This window comes from Bos javanicus, chromosome 27 (genome assembly GCF_032452875.1).
Source record: "Bos javanicus breed banteng chromosome 27, ARS-OSU_banteng_1.0, whole genome shotgun sequence".
In the NCBI taxonomy this organism is placed as follows: Eukaryota; Metazoa; Chordata; class Mammalia; order Artiodactyla; family Bovidae; genus Bos; species Bos javanicus.
The window spans coordinates 32,995,258-33,016,265 of NC_083894.1; the positions used below are offsets into that span (position 1 = coordinate 32,995,258).

Sequence of the window (21,008 nt, forward strand, 5' to 3'; positions counted from 1 at the left end):
CGAAAGCTCCTAGAAAAGCATAAAGGGCAGTTCACAGTAGGGACTGTTGATTAGCGACGTAATGGTGCTAATCTGCACATTTAAAGGATGTTTCATTCAGCGGTGCTACAGGTTAAGTGGAGCTGAGAGCTAGAACGGTTGCAATACTCTGGTAACCTGCTCCAGCGTTAAAAAAAAAAGAACAGGTTTGATCTAATGTGGAGGGGAGTCCGGAGCAGACTCCAAACTCAAATCCTTTGAAACTGACGTCTCTGTCTGAGCACCCACGGCCACTCCGCTGGTTCCCGGGGGTCACCCGAAAGTCTCACATCGGGGTCCCGAGAGCCCGGACCGAGCCGCGGGCGCCCCCTGGAGGCTATCCTCGGACACTGCCCGCTCGGGGCGCGGGGGCGGGGTCGGCCATCGCGGGGTGGGGGGGTGGGGGTGTGGTCTTCTCGCGTGAACAAATAGCGTCATCGAAGCGACGGGCCCGGAAGGAAGTAGCGTGCGGAGGGGTGTGGTGGTTTCTGCGGTCGCATTGGGGGTTTCGGCAGAGTACGGAGCGCCTGGAGGGACAGACAGCGTGGTACGCGGCCCGCGCCCCTTTGCGCGCGCGCTGGGCCTCGGTGAGGCCCCCGGGCCGGAGCTGACTGACGAGAGGCCCTCCCGGATCGCCTGCACAGCGCCCTGTGTCCCTCGGGAAAGGGCGAGCAAGCCCTTCCCGTCTCGTTCCTGCCCCGCTGTAGCCTCTCGGCGGGGCCGAGCGGGGTCCCCGGGAGGGCTTCGACCCCGCGGCTCCTGAGGGGCCGCGCGACCCTCTCTCTTGGAAGAGGGCGGGGACGGGGCGCGCGGGGGGGCGGACGGGAGAGGGAAAGGCTTTTTTCCGCCGCTGCCGATCGGTAGCTGGAGGCTGCGAGGGAACGTCGGAAAGCCTCGCAGACCGACGTCCGCGCCCGAGTTCAGTCAGACCCGGGGGGCAGAGTCCACGCCTCGCGCCTGCGGGCCTCGGGGCGCTCAGAGTCGGGAGCCTCGCTGTCAGTGTGGAGAAGGAGACGGCACCCCCACTCCTGCCTTCTTGCCTGGAGAAATCCCATGGACAGAGGAGCCCGGCGGGCCACGGTCCGTGGGGTCGCAGAGAGTCGGACATGACTGAAGCGACTGAGCACGCAGCGCGCTCTCAGTTACTGTCGTTTCTTCCAGATCATTCGGGGTTCAGGAAATGAGCCTCTGGATGCTCATTCTTTCGCGTCCCGGTGCCTGAATGCTGTCGACCCAGGAGCCCCAGTCTTCCCAGGCTGGGGGACCCCCTAACCGCCCCCCCCCCAAAGTGGGCTGGGAGAACCTGCCAAGTGCAAAGTGCCAGTCAAGCATATGGGGCCGGAGCGTGGCTTCATCCTTGCCCAGAGCCCTGTATCTGGCTAGGGCCAAAGGAATAACGGAGAAGGTGGAGGAAAGGCCAGAGAATCCCGCCCTTCTGAACTCTGCTCGCAGGCTGTCTCTGTGGCTCCAGCACCCGAAAGGAGTCAATAATGGTTTCCTTTGAAATGGCAGGCAATTAGGACTGGGAGGCTCTGACCAGAATTACACAGCCGCAACTGGCTGTCACTTGACATCCTCTGTAATTTGGGGCCAACGTAAATGCAGCTGCCTCTTTCCCCGCTGCTAACATGAGTGGCTCCGGTGACAGCCCGTTGGTGTTCACAGGAAGAGAGGGCTGTGTTCTGAACACTGCCCACCTGGCACTGGTTCTTCCCTGGGCCACGGGCTGTGTCTGGAGCCACTGCCTCTTGCAGAAGGCGGAGAGTGTAAATTCCACAGCTGAGGCTCTGGGGTGTCGACTGAGAGCAAGGAGGAAGAGGTGTAGATCTAGCCTGGTGTTCACACTACTACAGGTTGGACGTGAGCCACTTGCAGGAGCTCAGCTTGGGGAGCTACTCTGGCTGCCAGAGCTCTCCTCCCACAAGTCAGGGCACACACATTTTCCTGTATCTTTTCCCCCAGGGTAAGCGTTCGCCGATGGCTCAGTTGGGAGCGGTTGTGGCTGTGGCTGCCAGTTTCTTTTGTGCATCTCTCTTCTCGGCAGTGCACAAGATAGAAGAGGGACATATTGGGGTGTATTACAGGTAAGGCAGTGACAGGGAGAGCCTGCGACTTCCTGTTCGGTGACTCTCTCCTAGTCAATGTGTAACAGATTGTGCTGGCCGGTTGCATTTATATTGTGTTCAATAGGGAAGTCTTCAGACTGAGCTTTGTGCCAGTGACTAGGGAAGGGGAATACACTCATGCACGTAAATATATAGAGAAATGTAAATATGAAACTTACTAGTCTGATGCCATGGATGGTAACTGATACACGTGTTAGGTTTAGAGACAAACGTAAAGGCAACCATGCTCCTTGAAGATCATCTCTGAAACAGTTTTCTCCTACTTCCCTGTGGGCATCTTGGTACCACAAGCTCACCTCTGAGGAGTGCCAGTTCTTCATGGCAACTTGAGATATAATTTGGACCTAGGCCTTAAAATTAACATTTCAGGGAAAATGAAAGGGCCTGCAGGTTGATTTGTACCCATCAAGGCTAGCTCTAGGATAGTGGTTCTTAAATAACCTATTCCATCACTTTATTTTGACTGCTCTTTAAAAAAAAAAATGTATCTGTGACTTAAATAACATGAAGCAAAGAAACACTTATAAATCTTGGGTTGCTTTCCTTTGAGTAACCTCCATAACCAAGTTTTTGCTTTAAATCTATGTGAACTCCTTCTTATATGCCTCTATGAACTCCTTATTAAAGCCCTTTGATGCTTTTTCTCAGGCTGCCAATAGCAAGTTCTGGAAGTCTGATTGGCTTCCACTCTCCCCTTTAATTGTGTCTTCCCACCATCTGCTTCTATGTCTTCCAAAGTGAGAGTCACTCAGTTGTGTCCGACTCTTTTAGACCCCGTGGACTATACAGTCCATTAAATTCTCCAGGCCAGAATACTGGAGTGGGTAGCCTTTCCCTTCTCCAGGGATCTTCCCAACCTAGAATCAAACCCAGGTCTCCCACATTGCAGGTGGACTCTTTACCAGCTGAGCCACCAAGGAAGCATGTCTCCCAAAATGACTTTTAATTCTATTACCATTCACATATAGCATGCCTACAAAGGTAACTCCACTGCCCCCCAAAAAATATTTAGATGGTTTATAAAGTTTCCTTAAAATTATTCTTTTGGTTGTTTGTGTCACTGAACTCCAACATTAGTATCGTTAATTGGTCACTGTATTAGTGAACTTAACTGACCTTGTGGATTGTCACAAGCTCAACAGATGTGACAAAACACACCTCCTCTCTTAGCTAAGAATCTGCCTGCCAAAGCAGGAGTTGTAAGAGACATGGGTTTGAATCCCTGGTCAGGAAGATACCCTGGAGAAGGAAATAGCACCCCACTCCAGTATTCTTGCCTGGAAAATTCCATGGACAGAGGACCCTGGTGGGCTACAGCCCGTGGGGTTGCAAAGAATCAGGCACAACTAAAGTGACTGAGCATACACACCTCTCTTATCTCAAGTATAGCCGGGGATTCTACTGTCTTTATTCCACTTTGTCTGTGTGCCGTTTTTCTCTCTGCAAAAGCGTGAATAATGGTTTTAGGTTTTACCATCAGGCTTCTTAGACTATTAGGGTCGAGCTGAGAGGAAGAAAAGGATCCGTGGACATGGCTCTGACACCTGTCCTTCTTTCTTAAATGCTTATGGGGCTGCAGAGAAAGTGGGCCCAACCCATATTGATGTAACAGACATGTCTTTGCTAAACTGAGCCTGCCTCTCTCTTCCTCCACTGCAGAGGTGGTGCCCTGCTGACTTCCACCAGCGGCCCTGGCTTCCATCTCATGCTTCCTTTCATCACATCATATAAGTCTGTGCAGGTATACTGGGCTTGGGGGTGCAGGGTTGGATGACTGCAGATTTGGGGTGGTGATTAATGCATGATTTAGAATGATTTAGCCCTTGGATGAGTGGATAAGTATGATGCCTTTTCAAGGAATTCATTTAGTAGATCATATATATAATACAGATTAAAAAGTCTGAGGCTCCATGAACCATCTACTCTGGAGTTTTACTTAATTGTTGAAATAGCTGAATGGGGTCATTGCCTTGGCCCATCGGTCCCAGGTGGGAATTATGTCTCCACTTCAAGACAGCCAGAGAAGAATCTGTTCTGAACGCATAGAAGGAAAAGTAGGGTGTGTGTGTGTGTGTGTGTGTGTGTGAGATAAACCACAGGCTCCCAAGATAGATGGAAATAAAACATGATAATTTTGTTGGTTCTTATTTGAACATGAGCGATGTGAACATAACTTGTGGGGGGTGCGGGTTGTTGAACTTAATGAAGGGAAATGACATCTAAAATAGGGATAGGATTAGCCATGACAGATCTAAAGCCAGGCCGAATTAGACTAGTCATCTTTGAAGTATGTCCAACAAGAGGAATAAGAAGATTTAGAGAATGACTTTTAAACTAACCCAGGAAAGTGTCCTGGGTTACCTCATCAGCATTTGCCCTGTAGGTTTCTTCTGCCATTTGCTATGCTTTATGGTTTTCAAAGTGTGTTCATGCATATTATCTCGTTTGAGTCTCCCAGTAATCCTGAGAATGGGCTGAACAGGTTTTACAGGCTGAGGGGTTAAATAATCTGCTGTTTCCAGACTGGTAAATGGAAGAGGTGAATGTAAACAGGGTCGTGGGACTCCTAGTCCAGGGTCCTTTGCACTAAACCATCATTACTCAGCTTGTTTGTATGGTGGTGCATTTACAGCAAAGCTGGGGTGGCACTTTTGCCTGGTTTGGTCTCACACACTGCAAATAAGGAGGATTCAGGGGGGTATTCACGTTTAACAGAGGCAAAGCTTAACCCAGATAAGTATTCAAGACCAAGGCCAAGGGATTCCCTAAAGAAGTCACTTTCTTGGTCACTTCTCACCTTACAGCATCTTCTGTCTCTCCTATTTCCAGACCACACTCCAGACAGATGAGGTGAAGAATGTGCCTTGTGGGACAAGGTAAGGTGCCCAGAATCAAGCTGTGAAGACAAATAAGAGGCAGGACCATCTGACTGGCTGCAGTAAGCGACAGTGGAAAGGGACACCCCCCTGGGTGGTTTCACCGAGTTCTCTGCCCCCAAGCTCCCTGTGTTCTGAGTTGAGTAGGTGGTGGAGACAGGTTTGGAAGGGCCTTGAACGCCATGATGAAGGCTTTTAGCAGGTAAATAACTTGATAGAGGAAGATAAATGTAACAGAACTAAATGTGGAGAATGTTGGATAGGTGGTAGGAGAAGACTGCAGGGCAGGGAATTGAAAGAGAACCGCTGCAGTGGTCTGATTGAAAAGTCAAGGTGGTCAGAACAGGGACAGAGCAACAAAGTAAACCACACGCTCGGACAGATACAGAATCGGAATTTCCCACAGGATAGCTGGCCTGATCTCATCACAAAGGCTTTGTATTTGGAGGGCTTGGGTCGAAAAAGAGACATAAAGACATAAGCAATGCAGTGGTGAACCTTGATTAGAGCCTGGTTCCAAAAGAACAGCTCTAAAAGATGTTATGGAAACTGTTAGTCATCTTGGACTGCCATAGCGGAATACCATCGCCTGGGTGGCTGAAACAATAGACATTTATTTTTCTCACGGTTGCAGAAGCTCAAAGTTCAAGATCAGGGTGCCAGCAAGGTTGGTTCCTGGCCTGCAGGTGACTGCTTTCCTGTGTCCTCACACGGCCTTTCCGCTGTGCATGTGTGAGGAGAGAAAGAGATCTCTGGTGCCTTTGTCTTCTTCCCTTTACCAGTCCGGTCAGTTTAGGGCCCCATCGTTATAACCTCATTCAACCTTAATCACCTTTGTAAAGGCCCTGTCTCCAAATGCACTCACTTTGGGGGCTCCAGTTTCAGCATGTGGATTTTGGGGCTCACACAAATTCAGTCCATGATGGGAACTTGTGGGAAAAATTAGAGAAGGGCCCGTTAGGTGAAGAGGAATTATCGCTAATTTCCCAGCTTTAGGAATGGTATTTTGACTCTGCAGGGGACTGTCATCGTTCTTAGGTGATTGGTGCTTGCCAAGTGTTAGGGGGAAAGTATCCTGACTGCAGCTTGCTTTGAAATGTTCAGCAAAAAAAAAAGAAAAAGTAGATCAATCAATAGGTAATTGTTCATGATTGTTAAAGTCAGGTGTTGGTATATGAGTGTTGTACTGTTCTTTTCTGTATGTTTGAAAGTGTTTTCTAATGAATATTGAAGGTAGGTGGGGAGGGAGCTGAACTAAAATGATGGTGAAAACAGTGAGAAACACTGACCAAAACATTCCACGTTTTAAAGTTCTGAAAACTCCGTGACCTTCCTTAGTCTTTTCCCTGCAATTGGTAGCTTTATTCAAAAGTCATTGCAGAGTCAAAACATATGAACTACTCTTCTTGTATCCCAAAAGTTTCACTTTTGTCCTTGTGGAGATGTTTTTAGGAGGTATGATTTCTCAGGAGATTATGATAGAAACTCAGAAGGTCTCCTGCCTTGAGATCCACACACCTGTGACCCCCATGAACCCTCCTCCTTTCCTGCCGAGTCCCACACACGCACACACGTACATATACCACCACCACCCCGGGAGAGGCCCAGTATCCCCAAGCTCAGCACTGACCGCGCTGTCCGCGCTTCCTCCGACAGCGGTGGCGTGATGATCTACTTCGACAGGATCGAGGTGGTGAACTTCCTGGTCCCACACGCAGGTACCTGCTTGCAGTGCACCTCCCCTACCCCCCTTCACCCCCTCCCCGCAGCCCACTCTCCTGGCATCATCCCCGAGTCTCCCCCCACCCAGCCCCCGTGTCTGTCGCAGCATCTCGGGAAGGGACGGCCCGTGTGTCTGAGAGCGTGGCGGGTCCGCCCTCCTCACTCTGAACGTCTCCTCCCCCTCAGTGTATGACATAGTGAAGAACTACACAGCCGATTACGACAAGGCCCTCATCTTCAACAAGATCCACCATGAGTTGAACCAATTCTGCAGTGTCCACACGCTTCAGGAGGTCTACATCGAGCTCTTCGGTAAGAAAATCTCTTCAGATGATCACCTGCTGCCTGATTCAGCTGCCCACGGGGCAGGGTGGGTACCGAGGGACCGGAGTGTTGAAGATCCAGTGCCCGGGAAGCAGGCAGTCACATGGGGCACTGCCGGGAAACACGGGTGCCGATGGAAGAAGATGGTGAGAGTGGCTGAGTGTTGGACACGGGAGTCATAGTGAACGAGAGACTCACTCCTGCCCTGCATCAGACCTGGGATGGAAATATGTGCCCATGTCCCTAAACTTCCTTCTGTAATGAAGAGGGGTCAGTTCCAGAAGAACCTTAGAGAATACCCAGCCCAGCATCCTCCTTTCAACATAAGGATACCAAGGTCCCGAGGGAGAAAGTCCCAGAGCTGGCTGGGAGCAGAGGTGAAGTCCAGACCTCCCTCCTCTGGCTTCTGGCTCCATCCACCTCACCCTGGATGAAGGGCACCAGGACAGGGTGATGAGAACCACGGGGTTACATTTTTGTTATTGTTTGCTTTAGTGTGTTTGTATTTCCGCCGCACCGCAAGGCATGTGGGATCTTAGTTCCCCAGCCAGGGATCGAACGCACACCCCCCGCACTGGAAACATGCAGTCTCAACCGCCGGGCCTCCAGGGAAGTCCCACGGGGTCACATTTAATTCTAAAAGTGGGACAAGGACTGGAACTACTTGGAGTCCTAGAGCCTGGGTGGGTTTCAGTTGTTGTTAGTGATGGCTTTTACCCTGTGCCCATAGAGAAGAATAGGAAAACGCGTAAAACAGGAAGGACCCACTTTGGTCTTAAGTTGACACTTTCTTTCCTTTTTTCCTGATCAAGAAAACATAGCCTGACTTCAGCAACAATGAAAAGAAGCATTTCAGTAATTGTTACAGCTCATTTGGGGTAAAGCGTTCTGTTAAATTCACTGCTAGGAGTGTTCTAGAAGCCAGGGCTAAAAGCAAATGCACTTTGCAACCAGTGGTACCACTGTTCTTAATGCCAGGACCAGACAGTGGTTTTCCCCAGGAATCTTAATTTAAAGGGCCTGGAGTGAGAATATCCTGTAGACAGAGGTGGAGTCGTTGGCCACACCGGTGATCTTAACTAGGCAAACAGCCTTTTGCCCTGTGTTTCAAATTTGGAAAGTCATCAGAAGCCATTTTAACTTTTCTGCAGAAGAAAATAGGTTTAAATTCACTTTATAGACTTTGAAGTTTCTTCCCACGTTTGGATTTGGTGTGCTGTTTAGAAAAATTCTGTAACTTTGCCTTTTTTTTTTTACCTCAACCCGATAGAATTTCATAAAATATCATTAATTTTCTCTCTAGTCATCGTTTTAGCACTAGTGCCAGTAAATGAACATTACAAGCATTTGCAACAACGAAAGATCTCTAATTTCTATGAAGAGAGAATTAAGATGTAAAATTGTTCTGCATTAGAAAACTTCTCACTGTCTTGTCTTGCAGATGAACTTGGCAGCACAGTAAAGTAAAGCTTTGTGTACAGAGGAGCTAGGGATTTATGTTTGCGTTGGAATATTTTCCTTTTTGAAGTTCATTCTTGCCAGCAAGCACTGTTTTGCTTAGCGTCCATTTGCATCTGCAAAGGAGAAACTCGCGTCTCTAATCCTGGGTCCTGATAATGGAAAGGTTTTCTCTGCTCCCCTCCTCCCAGTACTCTAGCCCTAACTCAGCTTGATGCAGTGTTTATCACCGCCTACACCGAGACATCCGTGTTTCCCGTTTGATGAAAGTGTTATCCAGGACTTTGTGTTTACTTAGTTCAGTTCAGTCACTCAGTCGTGTCCAACTCTTTGCGACCCCAGGGACTGCAGCACGCCAGGGCTGCCCTGTCCATCACCAACTCCCAGAGTTTACTCACAGTCATGTCCATCGAGTCGGTGATACCATCCAACCATCTTATCCTGTCTTCCCCTTCTCCCACCTTCAATCTTTCCCAGCATCAGGGACTTTTCCAGTGAGTCAGTTCTTTGCTTAACTTAATCAGTTCTTAACTTAATCAGCGTCTGTCAGCATAACCATCACCCATAAACAACTTGGTCCTGGTGTAAATTTGTTAGTAAGGTATCTTGTAAAATATTTCCTCTAGATTTTCCTGGAAAGTTACTAGCCCAGGGCCATGGGTATCTTCCTTGACTCAGATAGAATTTAATCTGAGAAACAACCATGTTATTAGCTTATGGAGGGTATGAGCTATTTCCCTTAAAGTTTGGCCAGTCTCTTATTTAAAATAGAAAATATGGAATGTTATGTTCATCTCTAGCCGTCAAATTGTTACACCCATGTCAAGTGTGAGGTGCTGCCCTTACAGGCATTTCTGCCTCAGTGCTGAGAGGCTGGTGGGAGTTAGACTTGCTGTTCCTCAAAGGCTCCTGGACCAAGGATGGCCACATAAAGCAGCTGGCCGCTGACAATAAAGGAGATGGTTCCATGTAGGTGTCCCAGGCTGGTTTCAGGGCGTCCTTTTCTCAGGGCCCTTCAAGGAGCTTATTGAGGATCTTGTGGGTGGGGGCAGGGAAGGGAAGGCCCAGGCCAACGTTGACAGCCTGTTCTGGGTCACAGCTAGAGCGGTGATCAGTTACAGGTCTTCTGACACTTAGCCATAAAATGACTCACAGACAGAAGAATCAGAACCAAGGCAAACAACACATCAAAAGACTCAGGCTCAGGACTTTCCTGGCAGTCCAATGGTTAAGACTATGCTTTCAGGGCAGGAGGCGTGGGTTTGATCCCTGGTCAGGGAACTAAGATCCCACAAGCTGAGTGGCTCAGGCAAAAAAAAAAAATTTTTTTTTTTTTTAATGTTTAAAAAAAAGACTCAGACTCCTTTCCAGAACTGTAATGGTCCTTTTCCCCTTGACTGATGGAGTTCCTGATGGAATTAGTCTTCCTTGGGGCCTCTTTTGATGTCAGAGTCTGTTTTTGTTTTAGAAATTTATTAATAGATGTAGTGTGTTTGACTCCTTTCAAAATACCTGACGTGACCGTCCCACCTTCCTTCTTTGTGAAAGATGGGCGGCCACCTTCTCTGGCTGCTGTCTGTAGGGAAGGGCCGCTTCCTGACTCAAGAAATGTGCTGGAGTTGTTGTTTGTTCTTTTAAAGCTCGGTTCCCTTCTGGGCGAGGTTGATGTTTTCTTGAGGCCGCAGGGAAAGGACACTCCCATCTGGCCACATAGCGGGCCCAGTGGGTGTCCGCCGTGAGAGTCTTCCAGGGAGTCTTCAGACGTTCGAGCTCTGATGAGCGCTCTGCCTCGGGAAGAGCTTTGGCCCGTTGGGTACATTCCTGAGCTGGTGTCTTGCCTTGCTCTCTACCCCATGCGTCCCTCCACCCTGGCTAGAAAGCATCTCAGCTCCGTGTTCTGTCTGTCTTGATTCCAGATCAGATTGATGAAAATCTCAAACTGGCTCTGCAACAAGACCTGACCTCCATGGCCCCTGGGCTTGTCATCCAAGTGAGCACCACCCTGGTGGGACACCCCCCACCCCGCCCCCGCCCCCAGGAAGGCACAGCCCCTCTTCCAGAGGATGTCCTGTCTGTGCAGGAAGACCAAGGACCCGTGGGAGCTGGTCCTTCCACACCCCCATGCCCCCATCAGATGCTGTATTTCTCTCTCTCCAGGCTGTGCGGGTGACAAAGCCCAACATCCCAGAAGCCATCCGCAGGAACTATGAGCTGATGTGAGTGGGCCCCGCGCCTAGGCGGAAGCACCGCCCTGCCCACCTCCTGCTCATCCCATCCCAGGGCTGACCAAGCCGTGGCGTGCGTGTGGTCCTCTCTGGAGTATCTGTGCAGCCGTCGCCCTGAAGACAGGGCAGGCGTGTCAGGCCGCTCACCTGGGCTCCGTGACCAGAAGGCACGGACGCTCTTCAGAGGGTCAGGGAGTCTTGTGCTCCCTTCACGGCTCACGCCAGAGAGGACGGGAAGGCGACTGAGTGGGCAGGCGGGTGCCTGTCACTCAAGTCAGTTATGCTTTATTGCTCACAAGTGGGTTTTGAAGGAGAAGGCTAGCCGTGTTACTGTCTGCAGCACATTCGCCTTCACCTGGGACCTAAGGAGCCTTCCAGGGCCTTCTCTGGCAGTCAGTGGTTAAGACTGCACTTCCAGGGCAGGGGCTGTGGGTTCAATCCCTGGTCAGGGGACTAAGATTCCATATGCCGTTCGGCACAGGCAGATTTACAAACAAGACCAGACCTCCCGAGGGTGGAAGGAATGACAGCTTACCTCTCACAACAGGGCAGGGGGCTTGGCTTCCCGGGGGCCAGGAAAGTTCCGAGGAAGCTCGTCCCCAGTGGCCTCACAGCTGCACACTTTTCTCCCCTTCAGGGAAAGCGAGAAGACTAAGCTCCTGATCGCAGCCCAGAAGCAGAAGGTGGTAGAGAAGGAAGCCGAGACAGAGCGGAAGAAGGCCCTCATTGGTCTGACTGTGCTTTTGCGGTCCAGGCGACAGAGGGGCTGGCGGGGTGGGGATGGCAATTCAGGAAGCCTGGGACACGGTCCCCCGAAGCCTTGCCTCACACAGGAGCAGCCTTCGTCCCCCGGGAGCAGAGCTGAAATTGTCAGATCGTGGCCGAGGGTCGAGCTTTGTGTTTCCACAAGCCTCTTAAATGAAAGGAGCCCTTCTGCTAACCCTTCATGTACAAAGACAGTAGCACTGATGAGCCCTTACAATGAGCCTCGGATTTTTCTAAACACTTGTGTGCAATTCATCCCGCTCCTCACCCCCCCTCCCCTTCCCTGGGTGAGGAAGCCACGGTCTGTAATCTACTCTCACTGAGCTGAAGCTCAGAGAGGCTGAACTACTGCCCAGGGTCCCATGGCAGGGGAGCGAGGGAAATGGGGTTCAAATCCAGGGGCTCACCTCCCAGCCCTGGCTTCTCCACCACTGCTCCAGACTGCCAGCCACGGCCCTGGCCACTTCCGAAAGTGCAGTGGCAGGAGGGAACTCGCCCCTTAACCCGTAAAATATCCCTTTGGAAGGAACACCCTGTGACTTACAAGCGAGGTCGGGGCCGGCTCCTCACTTAGAGAAGTAACTCCCCCCTGGGGCCGGGCACCCCCACTCACTGTCTTGCACTGATACGCGGGCCTGTGCTCCTTAGGGTGTCCCACCCCTGCCCGGGGGACCCGCATGACGGCCCTCTGGGCCAGTGGCCCTTCACCTGGGCCCACCCACTGCCCTGCCTCAGGGCCTCAGGTCGGGTGAAAGGTGCACACTTTTGAAATATCAGAACTCTGAGGCTTTTCTCCACACAGAGGCAGAGAAGGTGGCGCAGGTGGCCGAAATCACCTTTGGGCAGAAGGTGATGGAGAAGGAGACAGAGAAGAGGATCTCAGAGATTGAAGGTGAGCAAGCCCGAAATCCCTGCCCCCTCCTTCCTCAGACCCCGCCATGCGGCCGGGCCCGGGAGGCCTTTCCTTTGCCCTGCCTTCTCTGTTCTCAGACGTCATGGGTTCTTTGGAACATCCCTCGTTCTCTGTGCTCTGATTCAAGTTTTGGGGAGATGCAGGCCAGTGTGGGATTAATTTTCCACTTCAGTCATTCATCAGATTTGACTTGGATGCCTTCAGGACTCTTCCGCTGGGCTGGGCTTCGGAAAAAGGGGAAGCACGTGGTCCTGGCTGTCCTGGGCCCCAGAAGTCTGGCCCGGAAGTAAACCAGGAAGCCAGGGCAGAGCAGCAGCCCACTCCCCCGCCTGCCCTGCCTGCCCCGCCCCCTCGTCCCAGAGGCCTGTGAACCCTCTCGCTTTGGCCTCTCAGGTCCCTGTGAATGTTAAGTCAGGTGTGAAGAAGACACCTGTCAACACCAGTATCACAAGCTGGAAAAAGGTGTTTCCTTGCTGGCTTTTCTGGTGTCACTCACCTTCAGGCCCCTGCCCTCAGCCCTCCGCTCATCCTACAACCCACCTCCTCCTCGAGCAAACTGTAGGCCGAAAACGACCTCAGGGCCCAGCCCCAGGCTCCACAGCTCCTGACCTGCCCTGTTGGCCCACGGAAGAGCCAGTGAGGATTTTATGGATCAGTGCTTCCTCACTGGGAGCTTTTAGCCGAGCGACACATTTTTTGTTTCTCGTAAACACAAGTCACCAGGTGCTAAGGCAGTTGAGTTGGCCGCTTGCTCCCCGGCCGCCCTGCAGGCCCCCACCACCCGGGGCCCTGCTGAGGCTGCACAGTGAGAACCCACCTTGCTTCCCGGGTTGTGGTCCAGGTGTTGCTCACATGAGGTTGGCCTCACCCCCAAGGACAGGGAGGAAATATCAACAACTTTGTATCAGTTCTTGACGGAAAGCTGGTCTCAGCAGATTAAGGAAGGGGATTGTTTACCTAGTAGAAGCTTAAATCATTCTTAGTCCAAATAGGTGTTAGTCTGGACCATGGCCTGTAATTGTTTTTGAATCCGGCCAGCTTAACCAGTGCTAGAGCCTTTCTGAAATGACTGATGGAAATGAAGAGAGAGATGAAGTTGGAAACGAGCTGTGCTGTTTTGTTTACGCCAGTCGGTTTCAGGGCAGCTCCACCTCAGGCCACATCCAGAACCTTCTGGCTTCTCTGGCTCTTGCTGTGTGGCACAGGGGGAGAGGGCCAGGGCAGAGAGCTCAGAGACAGGAGGCTGAGGCCATGTCCCAGCCCTCTCCTCCCCGGCCCCAGAAGGGGTAAGCAGGTGGAAAGAGGATGTGTGTTTCTATGACGCCATCAGAGAAGCCGCTGCCAGGCACAGCGACAGGCTTGCACGTGGTCAGCCAGTCCCTGCCACGGGAGACGCTGGCACAGCACTTTTGCATCCTGGTCAATTTTCACAACTTGCGAAATAGGAGAAAATGCCTTTTCCCCAGTTTCGTAAATAAGAGGATCAGAGCCCAGAGAAACCAGAGCAGTGTGCCTGGGATCACGGGGCCAGCCGGGCGAAGTTGCGGGGACCTGCTTTCTGATGGCCTCTGTGCCCTGATTCTCTGCGTTCTCTCCTTAAGATGCTGCGTTCCTGGCCCGGGAGAAGGCCAAGGCAGACGCCGAGTGCTACACTGCCATGAAAATAGCCGAAGCAAATAAGGTAAAGGGCCAGTGCTGCCTGCCGAAGAGAAAGTGTACACTGTTTTCGGGAGACCGCTACCTCCCCAGCCTGGCCGTGATTGAGGGCTCCTGTGCCCTGTGGGCAGGGCCTTCCCTTTCCCTTGGACCCTGATAGAAGTTTAATTGTGGTGATTTTTAAAAAATATTCATTTATTTGACTGCATCAGGCCTAAGTTGCAGCGCTCAGGCTCGGTTGTTGCCATGCGTGGGCTTTGTTGCCCCGCAGTGTGTGGGATCTTAGTTCCCTGACAGGGATCGAACCCCATGCCCCCTCATCCCCATTGGAAGGCAGATTCTTAACCACTGGACCATCAGGGAACTCCTTAATTTTGCTGTTAAACACAGAAATTGCTAAAATTCTCACAGTTCTTACCTTGAATACCTGAGATTCACGCTCTCCCAGAGTAGTGGTTATACAATAGTTGTTCAGTCACTCAGTCATATCCAACTCTTTGCAACCCCAAGGACTCCAGCACACCAGGCTTCCCTGTCCCATTATCTCCCAGAGTTTGTTCAAACTCATGTCCACTGAATCAGTGATTCTATCCAACCATCTCATCCTCTGTCGCCCCCTTCTCCTCCTGCCCTCAATCTTTCCCAGCATCAGGGTCTTTACGTGGTTACTAATATAACAGGGAGACCAGGGAGAGGAGACGGGGTGTGGTTCTCACGGAGACACTCTCCCTGAGAAAAGTCAAGGGATGGCCCCCAAGGCTTTTCCCTGATCTGGCCTCACCACCGTCGTCTTTGCTGTTTTTGCTTCCAGCTGAAGCTGACCCCTGAGTATCTGCAGCTGATGAAGTACAAGGCCATTGCTTCCAACAGCAAGATTTACTTTGGCAAAGACATCCCTAACATGTTCATGGACTCTGCGGGCGGCGTGGGCAAGCAGTTTGAAGGACTGGCTGACAAGCTGAGCTTTGTCTTGGAAGATGAGCCCATGGAGGCAGACTCCGAGAACTGAGTGTTTCCGTCCGCAGCCTCCAGTGGCACTGGAGAGAGATCTTTATTTTTTAACGAGGAGCCAGGATGTCCCCTCCCTTCCACCCTACCTTCTTTGACTCTCTTCCACATACCATGGTGAAAAAAAGAAGAAACGGACCTAAATCTATTTTCCTTCCTGGGAAGGGCAGGGCAGGGACTGATGAACTGGGGTTTTATTCAGGTAAGTAGGTTACGTGACTTAGGTTAATCGACTTAGGTTAAGCTTTGGAAAAGGTGGGTTAGAGCTCTGACCTCCAGGCACTGATTTTTGTCCTTCTGAGGCTGGCTTAATTAGGGATGCTATCAACAAGAAGTGGGAGAAGTGCAGGAGGTCACCTCCAGGTCTGCCCTGGAGTGGGAAAAGGCAGCAAAGCTGCCTCCACAGTGAGAGATGCCCATGGGTGAGGCCCAGCTCCTGAGCAAACACGTGCTTGTGAGTTTGCCAGCAGAGAGTAGAGAGGCGGCCTTGAAGGATGTTGGCTCTCCTGGCATTTCTGGCCAAGTGTCCGTGAGTCACCACCCAGGGGCACTTCCTCAGGCTCTGGTGAGGGTGATCTGGTGCTAGCTTTGCAAGCTTTTCTACACACCACCCTCTCTGCCCCAGAGCATGGTGGCTTCTGACCTCATTTCTGAGTCAAGATTTGGCCACCACCCCCAGTTCTTTTTAAAACTTTTCACCTATTCCGTGATTTGGTTTTGTTTTTTTTCTCTACATGTTCATTGGTTCCACTCAGTATCAAGAAGGCAGGAACAAAGAACTCTCCAGTGTCTTAAAAGCTACTGAAGTGGGACCACAATACCCGTTCGCCTCTGTGGTCCCTGCTTGGCAAACAGTATCTGTTCCTTGAGATCAAGTGTCTTTTTATTGTTGTGGAGATTCTGCGTTGAAGAGCTCCTCTGGGTGAGAAGGATGGGTTGTCCAAAAGCTGTCCCAGCCTCAGCGTCTATGACTTGTGCTGAGAGTTCATCTGATACGGTGATAAGAGGGAGCCTGTTCTCTGAGCAACTCGTGTCTTTAGACCAAGGGTTCAGGGGTCACAGAGAGATAGCTGTTTGGGTTCGAGTCAAGAGTTCCTGCCCGAGTCCCTGTGTCAGAAGGGCCACATCAGAATCCACTCAAATGTGTTTTCATTACTAATTTGGGGATTTGGTTGAGGGAGCACAAACCAGAAACAGAGGTTTCCTCGAGTTCTGGAGTTGGAGTTGGGCGGGGTCGTGCACCGGTTCACCAAGTGGAGGGCAGCTGCTGGACTGAGCTTGCAAGCCTGTTGATTTCGTCCAGGACAAGCCCTGGCTTAGGATTTGTTACTAGCTGCCCCCACCCCCACACCAAGAGAAGCTCCCACTGTGCCCCCCTCCTCTTGGTGGAACATGGTGATGATATCTGGGACAGATTTCTATGTCATTGTTGACCCCACACCCAGACTTCTGATTTATTGGATGGTCCCAAAAGCCGGGAATTGGGGGAGCATTCGGCCGGCCTAAGAAGACACAAAGGGTTAACTTGTCTTAATTTAAATGTTGCCCTTCTCTGTTCTAATTTCTGGAACTTTGAATTCTCAAACCACCAGTCCTGGTCGCACTTTGAGCGGGGATCCAAAATGTCCGAGGAGTGATGGATGTTAATGTGTTCAGGCGTCTTTGCAGAAGGCAGTTAGTCCCCTAAGACCAACACAAAACATCCATCATTAAGATACACTCACCCTCACTTCAATGCCATGAATCACCTGTCAGGAGCACCGTGTCACATCCAGCATCCCTGACTTACATATTTTTCTGCTTTGAGACTGGCTGCCTGAGCTCAGAGAACACTTATTTCCAATGGGATACGCAGCATGGACATCTCAGCCTGTCCGAAAGCACGCTTGCTGGGGTGGTTAGACAGAACACCGCTCTAACACTAGCGTCCCGTGATGGCCTGTCCCTTGCACTACACAGGAGCGCCTCAGTGAAGTCCTGCTACCCCTGCCCCCCCAATGTCAATGTCCTTCTTCTGTAAGCAAAAATACAAGTATTGTAGTTCCCATTCGCTTAATTCCAGTGGTTGTCTATACCTGCCTGAATAGGAAAATCATGGGAATGGGCTGTTGCCTTGGCTTGGGACAACTAACCAGTCTGTCTGTGTGATTTCGTTTTGGTAATGCTTACTAGAGAACCTGATGTGAAAACATTTGAATTCTAAACATGTAAAATATGACAGCCTGCCATTTGGCAGGCAGTAAACTCATGGCTGCTATTGATAAATGGAACCTCTATCAAAATAAGGAACTGTTTCTAAAATTCAGCTTTTGTAGGATTTTCCAAGGAAAAGTCACCTTGGTTGAATGTTTCTCACTCATTAAACTTTGCAGAAATGATCCATATTCAGTACCTGTTTTTAATCACTTTTTAAATATCAGGACAGAATGAAAGGAAGCCACAGTTTGTTAATTTTCATCTGACTAAATCTGGAGGGATCTGTGATCATAATAAATTGAGGAGAGGGCAGAAATTACTGGAAGAACTTTAGCAATATAGTCATTCCTCTGTATCCATAGGGGACTGGGAGCCCCGAGGATACCAAAATCTGTGGGTGCTCAAATCCCTTATATAAAACGGTGTCGTACAACCACCCTCCGTACCCATGAATCCACAGCTACAAAGGGCTGACTGTATTGATCCAAAAAAAAAAGAAAGTGGATTTTTTAAAATGATCTTTTGCAGTTTGTGGGTCTCTGTATCTTTCAACACATAACTTCACCATTTATAGAGTAAATGGTGGAAGTGAGATCGGCGTATTTACTGACTTACCCAGGTTTGAGGATAAGTGAATCCTGACTAGTGGCTTGTCCACCAACCACTGATGCTTTAGTTCTGTTCAGCAGGTTCTAGTCACGGCTTCTGTTGTTGCCTTTTAAAAGAAGTGATAGCCAGTCACTTTGTATTTTCATTCCTCTCTATTTCTGCTTTTGAGCAAGCTGATAATTGAATGGTCAAAACCAATTCTACTGGCAGAGAGCCCTGAGGACTGAATGACCCTCTTTGTAACTGAGAAATGATTCCTGTTATATTAATCATTCTACAAACAATATGCTGGATTCATTTGCCCTGGGTTGATAGATGGAGGAACTCTTTTGGACAACCCTAAAGCTGTGATTTTATGTGTTAGTTTTATTTTCAGTCTTGCTAAATAAAATGAGTCTTTGTATTTATTTTTCTTTTATTACAGTGAAATTTAGCAGTAGCAGGTATTAGGCTAGGAGATACAAAGAGATAAAGCATCTCTGCCTAGTGAGTTAAGTCATGACCCCAAAATATATTCTGATGAATATCTATTCCCATTATCAATGTAGAAATAATAAACACAGCTCATTTATGAAAATGGCGTCATTGTACAACACAGGAGAACAACCAGTATTTTTAAATGAATGTGAATGGAGCATAGCCTTTGAAAATTGTGAATCACTTACCCTACACACCTGTGACAAGTAACGCTGTCCAACAGCTACAAGTTGCAGCGGTAACTTCCCTGGTGGTCCAGGGGTGAAAACGCCCCAAGTTTCCACTGCAGGGGGCCTGGGCTGAATTCCTGGTCAGGGAACTAAGATCCCACATGACGTGCTGAGAGTCCAAAAAAAAAAGGTTGCATCATGGTCAGTTGGTATTCTCTAGCTCCTCAGAGACCAAAGAGGAAATTGGCTCACAGAATAGAGCATTTTAAAAGATTTTACTGAAGACTGGCTAAAATTGGAAAGTGTCAGACACACAGCTTAGCAACTGAACAACAAAATGTGAAACGGAGAAGCAGTCATCTGCACATAGGAATCAAGTCCAGAGATTAACACGGACAGCGTTGTCTTCTCTGATGGCCTGAGAAACTGGGGCCATTCTCTGCTGTTTGGGATGGATTAAATGTCCACCTCGCCATAGGAAAGACCACATGGTCTCTCAAGGTCCTCCCCACGCCTCGGGTTCTAGAGTCTGTATTGCCATTTCAAAAGCCAAGTGTGACAACGTGTTTGCTGAGGGGTTGCTGTCACGGCTTCTCTCACTGAATTCATTTAAACTGGAACACGGGCATTATTTGTCCATTTCTCTTCAGTGTCAAGTAACCAGGCAACAACTTTTTTTATTATGTTATCTTTTTTTTTAAATCCTCCCAAAAGAACCACAGTAAACTCAAGGGGAAACAATTTAAAAATCCATAAGTGTTTTTTCCCCCACAATTCAGGGCCTTAGACTACAGAGGTGAATGTTTTAAAAGCTTGATGGCATTTATGGTGAGAACGTGTACTAGATTTTTAGAAAGTTGTTTATAAAACCTATTTCTCTGGGTATTTGATTTTCTAATCTCTTTTCCTGTTTGTCCTTGCAAACCGCTGGAGTGATTTAAAGACAGTTACTGGTGATGAGGTGACTTTCAAGGATCACATAGTAGGGAAAGATGAAAGGTTAAATTAGATGGTCGATGTCCCAAAAAGAGGAAGAGAAGAAATGGAAAAAAAAAAAAAAAGGAGGAAAAGGTAGAATAAAATTCACTCAAAAGTACAGCTGGTTTTTTTTTTTTTTTTTTAAAGGAAACGATAATGAGACTGGAATCCTCGTTTGTCTTTACAATCTTTTTTTGTCTTTACTTCTGTTTTTATAAGGTCACAAAATGTTAGAGATGAAAAGTCCCTTAGAAATGAATCTGCAAGAAATCCTGCCCTACTCACCTTGGTCTCCTCCGGTTTCTCTACAGAGAACATGTCTCAGTAAAGGTTGTCTAATGGATAAGGTGTAGGGGCGAGACGCGTGTTCATTGAGCACTCGCTTGGAGGGGCACTCTGCTAAGCTTGTGTCATGGGTCACCTTGACTGGTCCTGACGGCAGCTCTGAAGACGAGACGGACTCTGTTTTATCCACAAAAAAACTGAGAAGTTCAGTTGCTTACCCAAGATCACAGTTTAGTGATGAAACCAAGATTCAACTTGGGTCAGCCTTGTGCCGCTGCCACCCAGTCTCGCCACCACTCTCCTCATTAACTCCAAAGTTTAAATCACTCTTCTGATACTTTTGGGGGAGCCACATTCACATACATCATTGAGGTGGGGAGGCTGACCTTGCAGTTCAAAGACCCGACCTATTAACTGAAGATTCTTCTACTTATTGTCATAATGACCTCTCACCCGGTCTGTTGAGTATTTATGGTTTTTAAAATGTTTTCTAAAAAGCATATCTTCAACTTCCATGGTGGTGCAGTGGTTAAGAATCCACTTTGCTACGCAGGGTGGTTCAATCCCCGGTCAGGGAACAAAGATCCCACATGCTGCATGCCAACTAAGCTCACAGACCACCATGAAGACCCAGAACATCCCCCCAAAATTTTGTAATAAAAAGCATATCCATTTTAGTGTGTTATGCTCACCCAATCCTTCCTCCATACAACCCTTCACCATAACCCTCATCACTGTTTAATCTTGCTCCTCCCACCACTGACTGCTGGCTAGCACCTTCCAACTTTGCATCTCTACAACAAGCATCTATGAGTATATTCACACCGTGAAGGGCTAGTCATGTTTTAATTTTTATCACTCTGGCAGGAGGAGAAATTATTAAGTCCAGAGACATGTTACTTGAACACAATCACTGCAACCTCAGTTTACAGAAAACCCAGTTTTGTGTACCTGGTAAATAGAAACTTCCCCAAAAGAAGTCCTTGATGACAAGGACCCTGGGTTTTGTTCAAAGTAATTTTCCCAGAGCAGACGTGAAACTATCTTAGTCTCCCAGGGTCCAGGAAGACAGTGAGAGAAGAATGAACGTTGCCCTTTCTTTCCAGAAGGCTCAAAGTAAGCCCAGTCACAAGACAACCTGGAGAGCAAATTTTAGACCCTTCTCCAACAAAATAGCATCTCATTCATTAAGCTGAATTAAC

At 49.2% G+C, this 21,008-nt stretch overlaps 1 protein-coding gene and 1 long non-coding RNA gene across 6 annotated transcripts; one reads left to right on the forward strand and one right to left on the reverse strand.

Annotated features, from left to right (window-relative positions):
* Positions 1 to 441: 441 nt before the first annotated feature.
* Positions 442 to 17,469, forward strand: ERLIN2 (ER lipid raft associated 2). 5 transcript variants are annotated; one of them, XM_061404462.1, is made up of 12 exons: positions 442 to 565; positions 1,981 to 2,102; positions 3,804 to 3,885; positions 4,974 to 5,020; positions 6,677 to 6,738; positions 6,929 to 7,054; positions 10,441 to 10,514; positions 10,682 to 10,740; positions 11,387 to 11,478; positions 12,317 to 12,406; positions 14,029 to 14,108; positions 14,895 to 17,469. In XM_061404462.1, the coding sequence occupies exons 2-12, from the start codon at positions 1,996 to 1,998 to the stop codon at positions 15,090 to 15,092; spliced, it is 1,017 nt and encodes a 338-aa protein (XP_061260446.1). In that variant the 5' UTR covers positions 442 to 565; positions 1,981 to 1,995; the 3' UTR covers positions 15,093 to 17,469. The 5 variants fall into 5 exon arrangements, 4 of the variants coding, with proteins under 4 accessions (XP_061260446.1, XP_061260448.1, XP_061260445.1 ...); XM_061404464.1 differs by having other exon boundaries at positions 461 to 605; XM_061404461.1 differs by having other exon boundaries at positions 554 to 1,098.
* A 346-nt stretch (positions 17,470 to 17,815) lies between these two features.
* LOC133239995 (uncharacterized) lies at positions 17,816 to 20,129 on the reverse strand. Its single transcript, XR_009734073.1, has 2 exons — positions 18,562 to 20,129; positions 17,816 to 18,002 (listed from the first exon to the last, which is right to left on the reverse strand). It is a non-coding gene; the product is annotated as an uncharacterized LOC133239995 (long non-coding RNA).
* Positions 20,130 to 21,008: the final 879 nt, after the last annotated feature.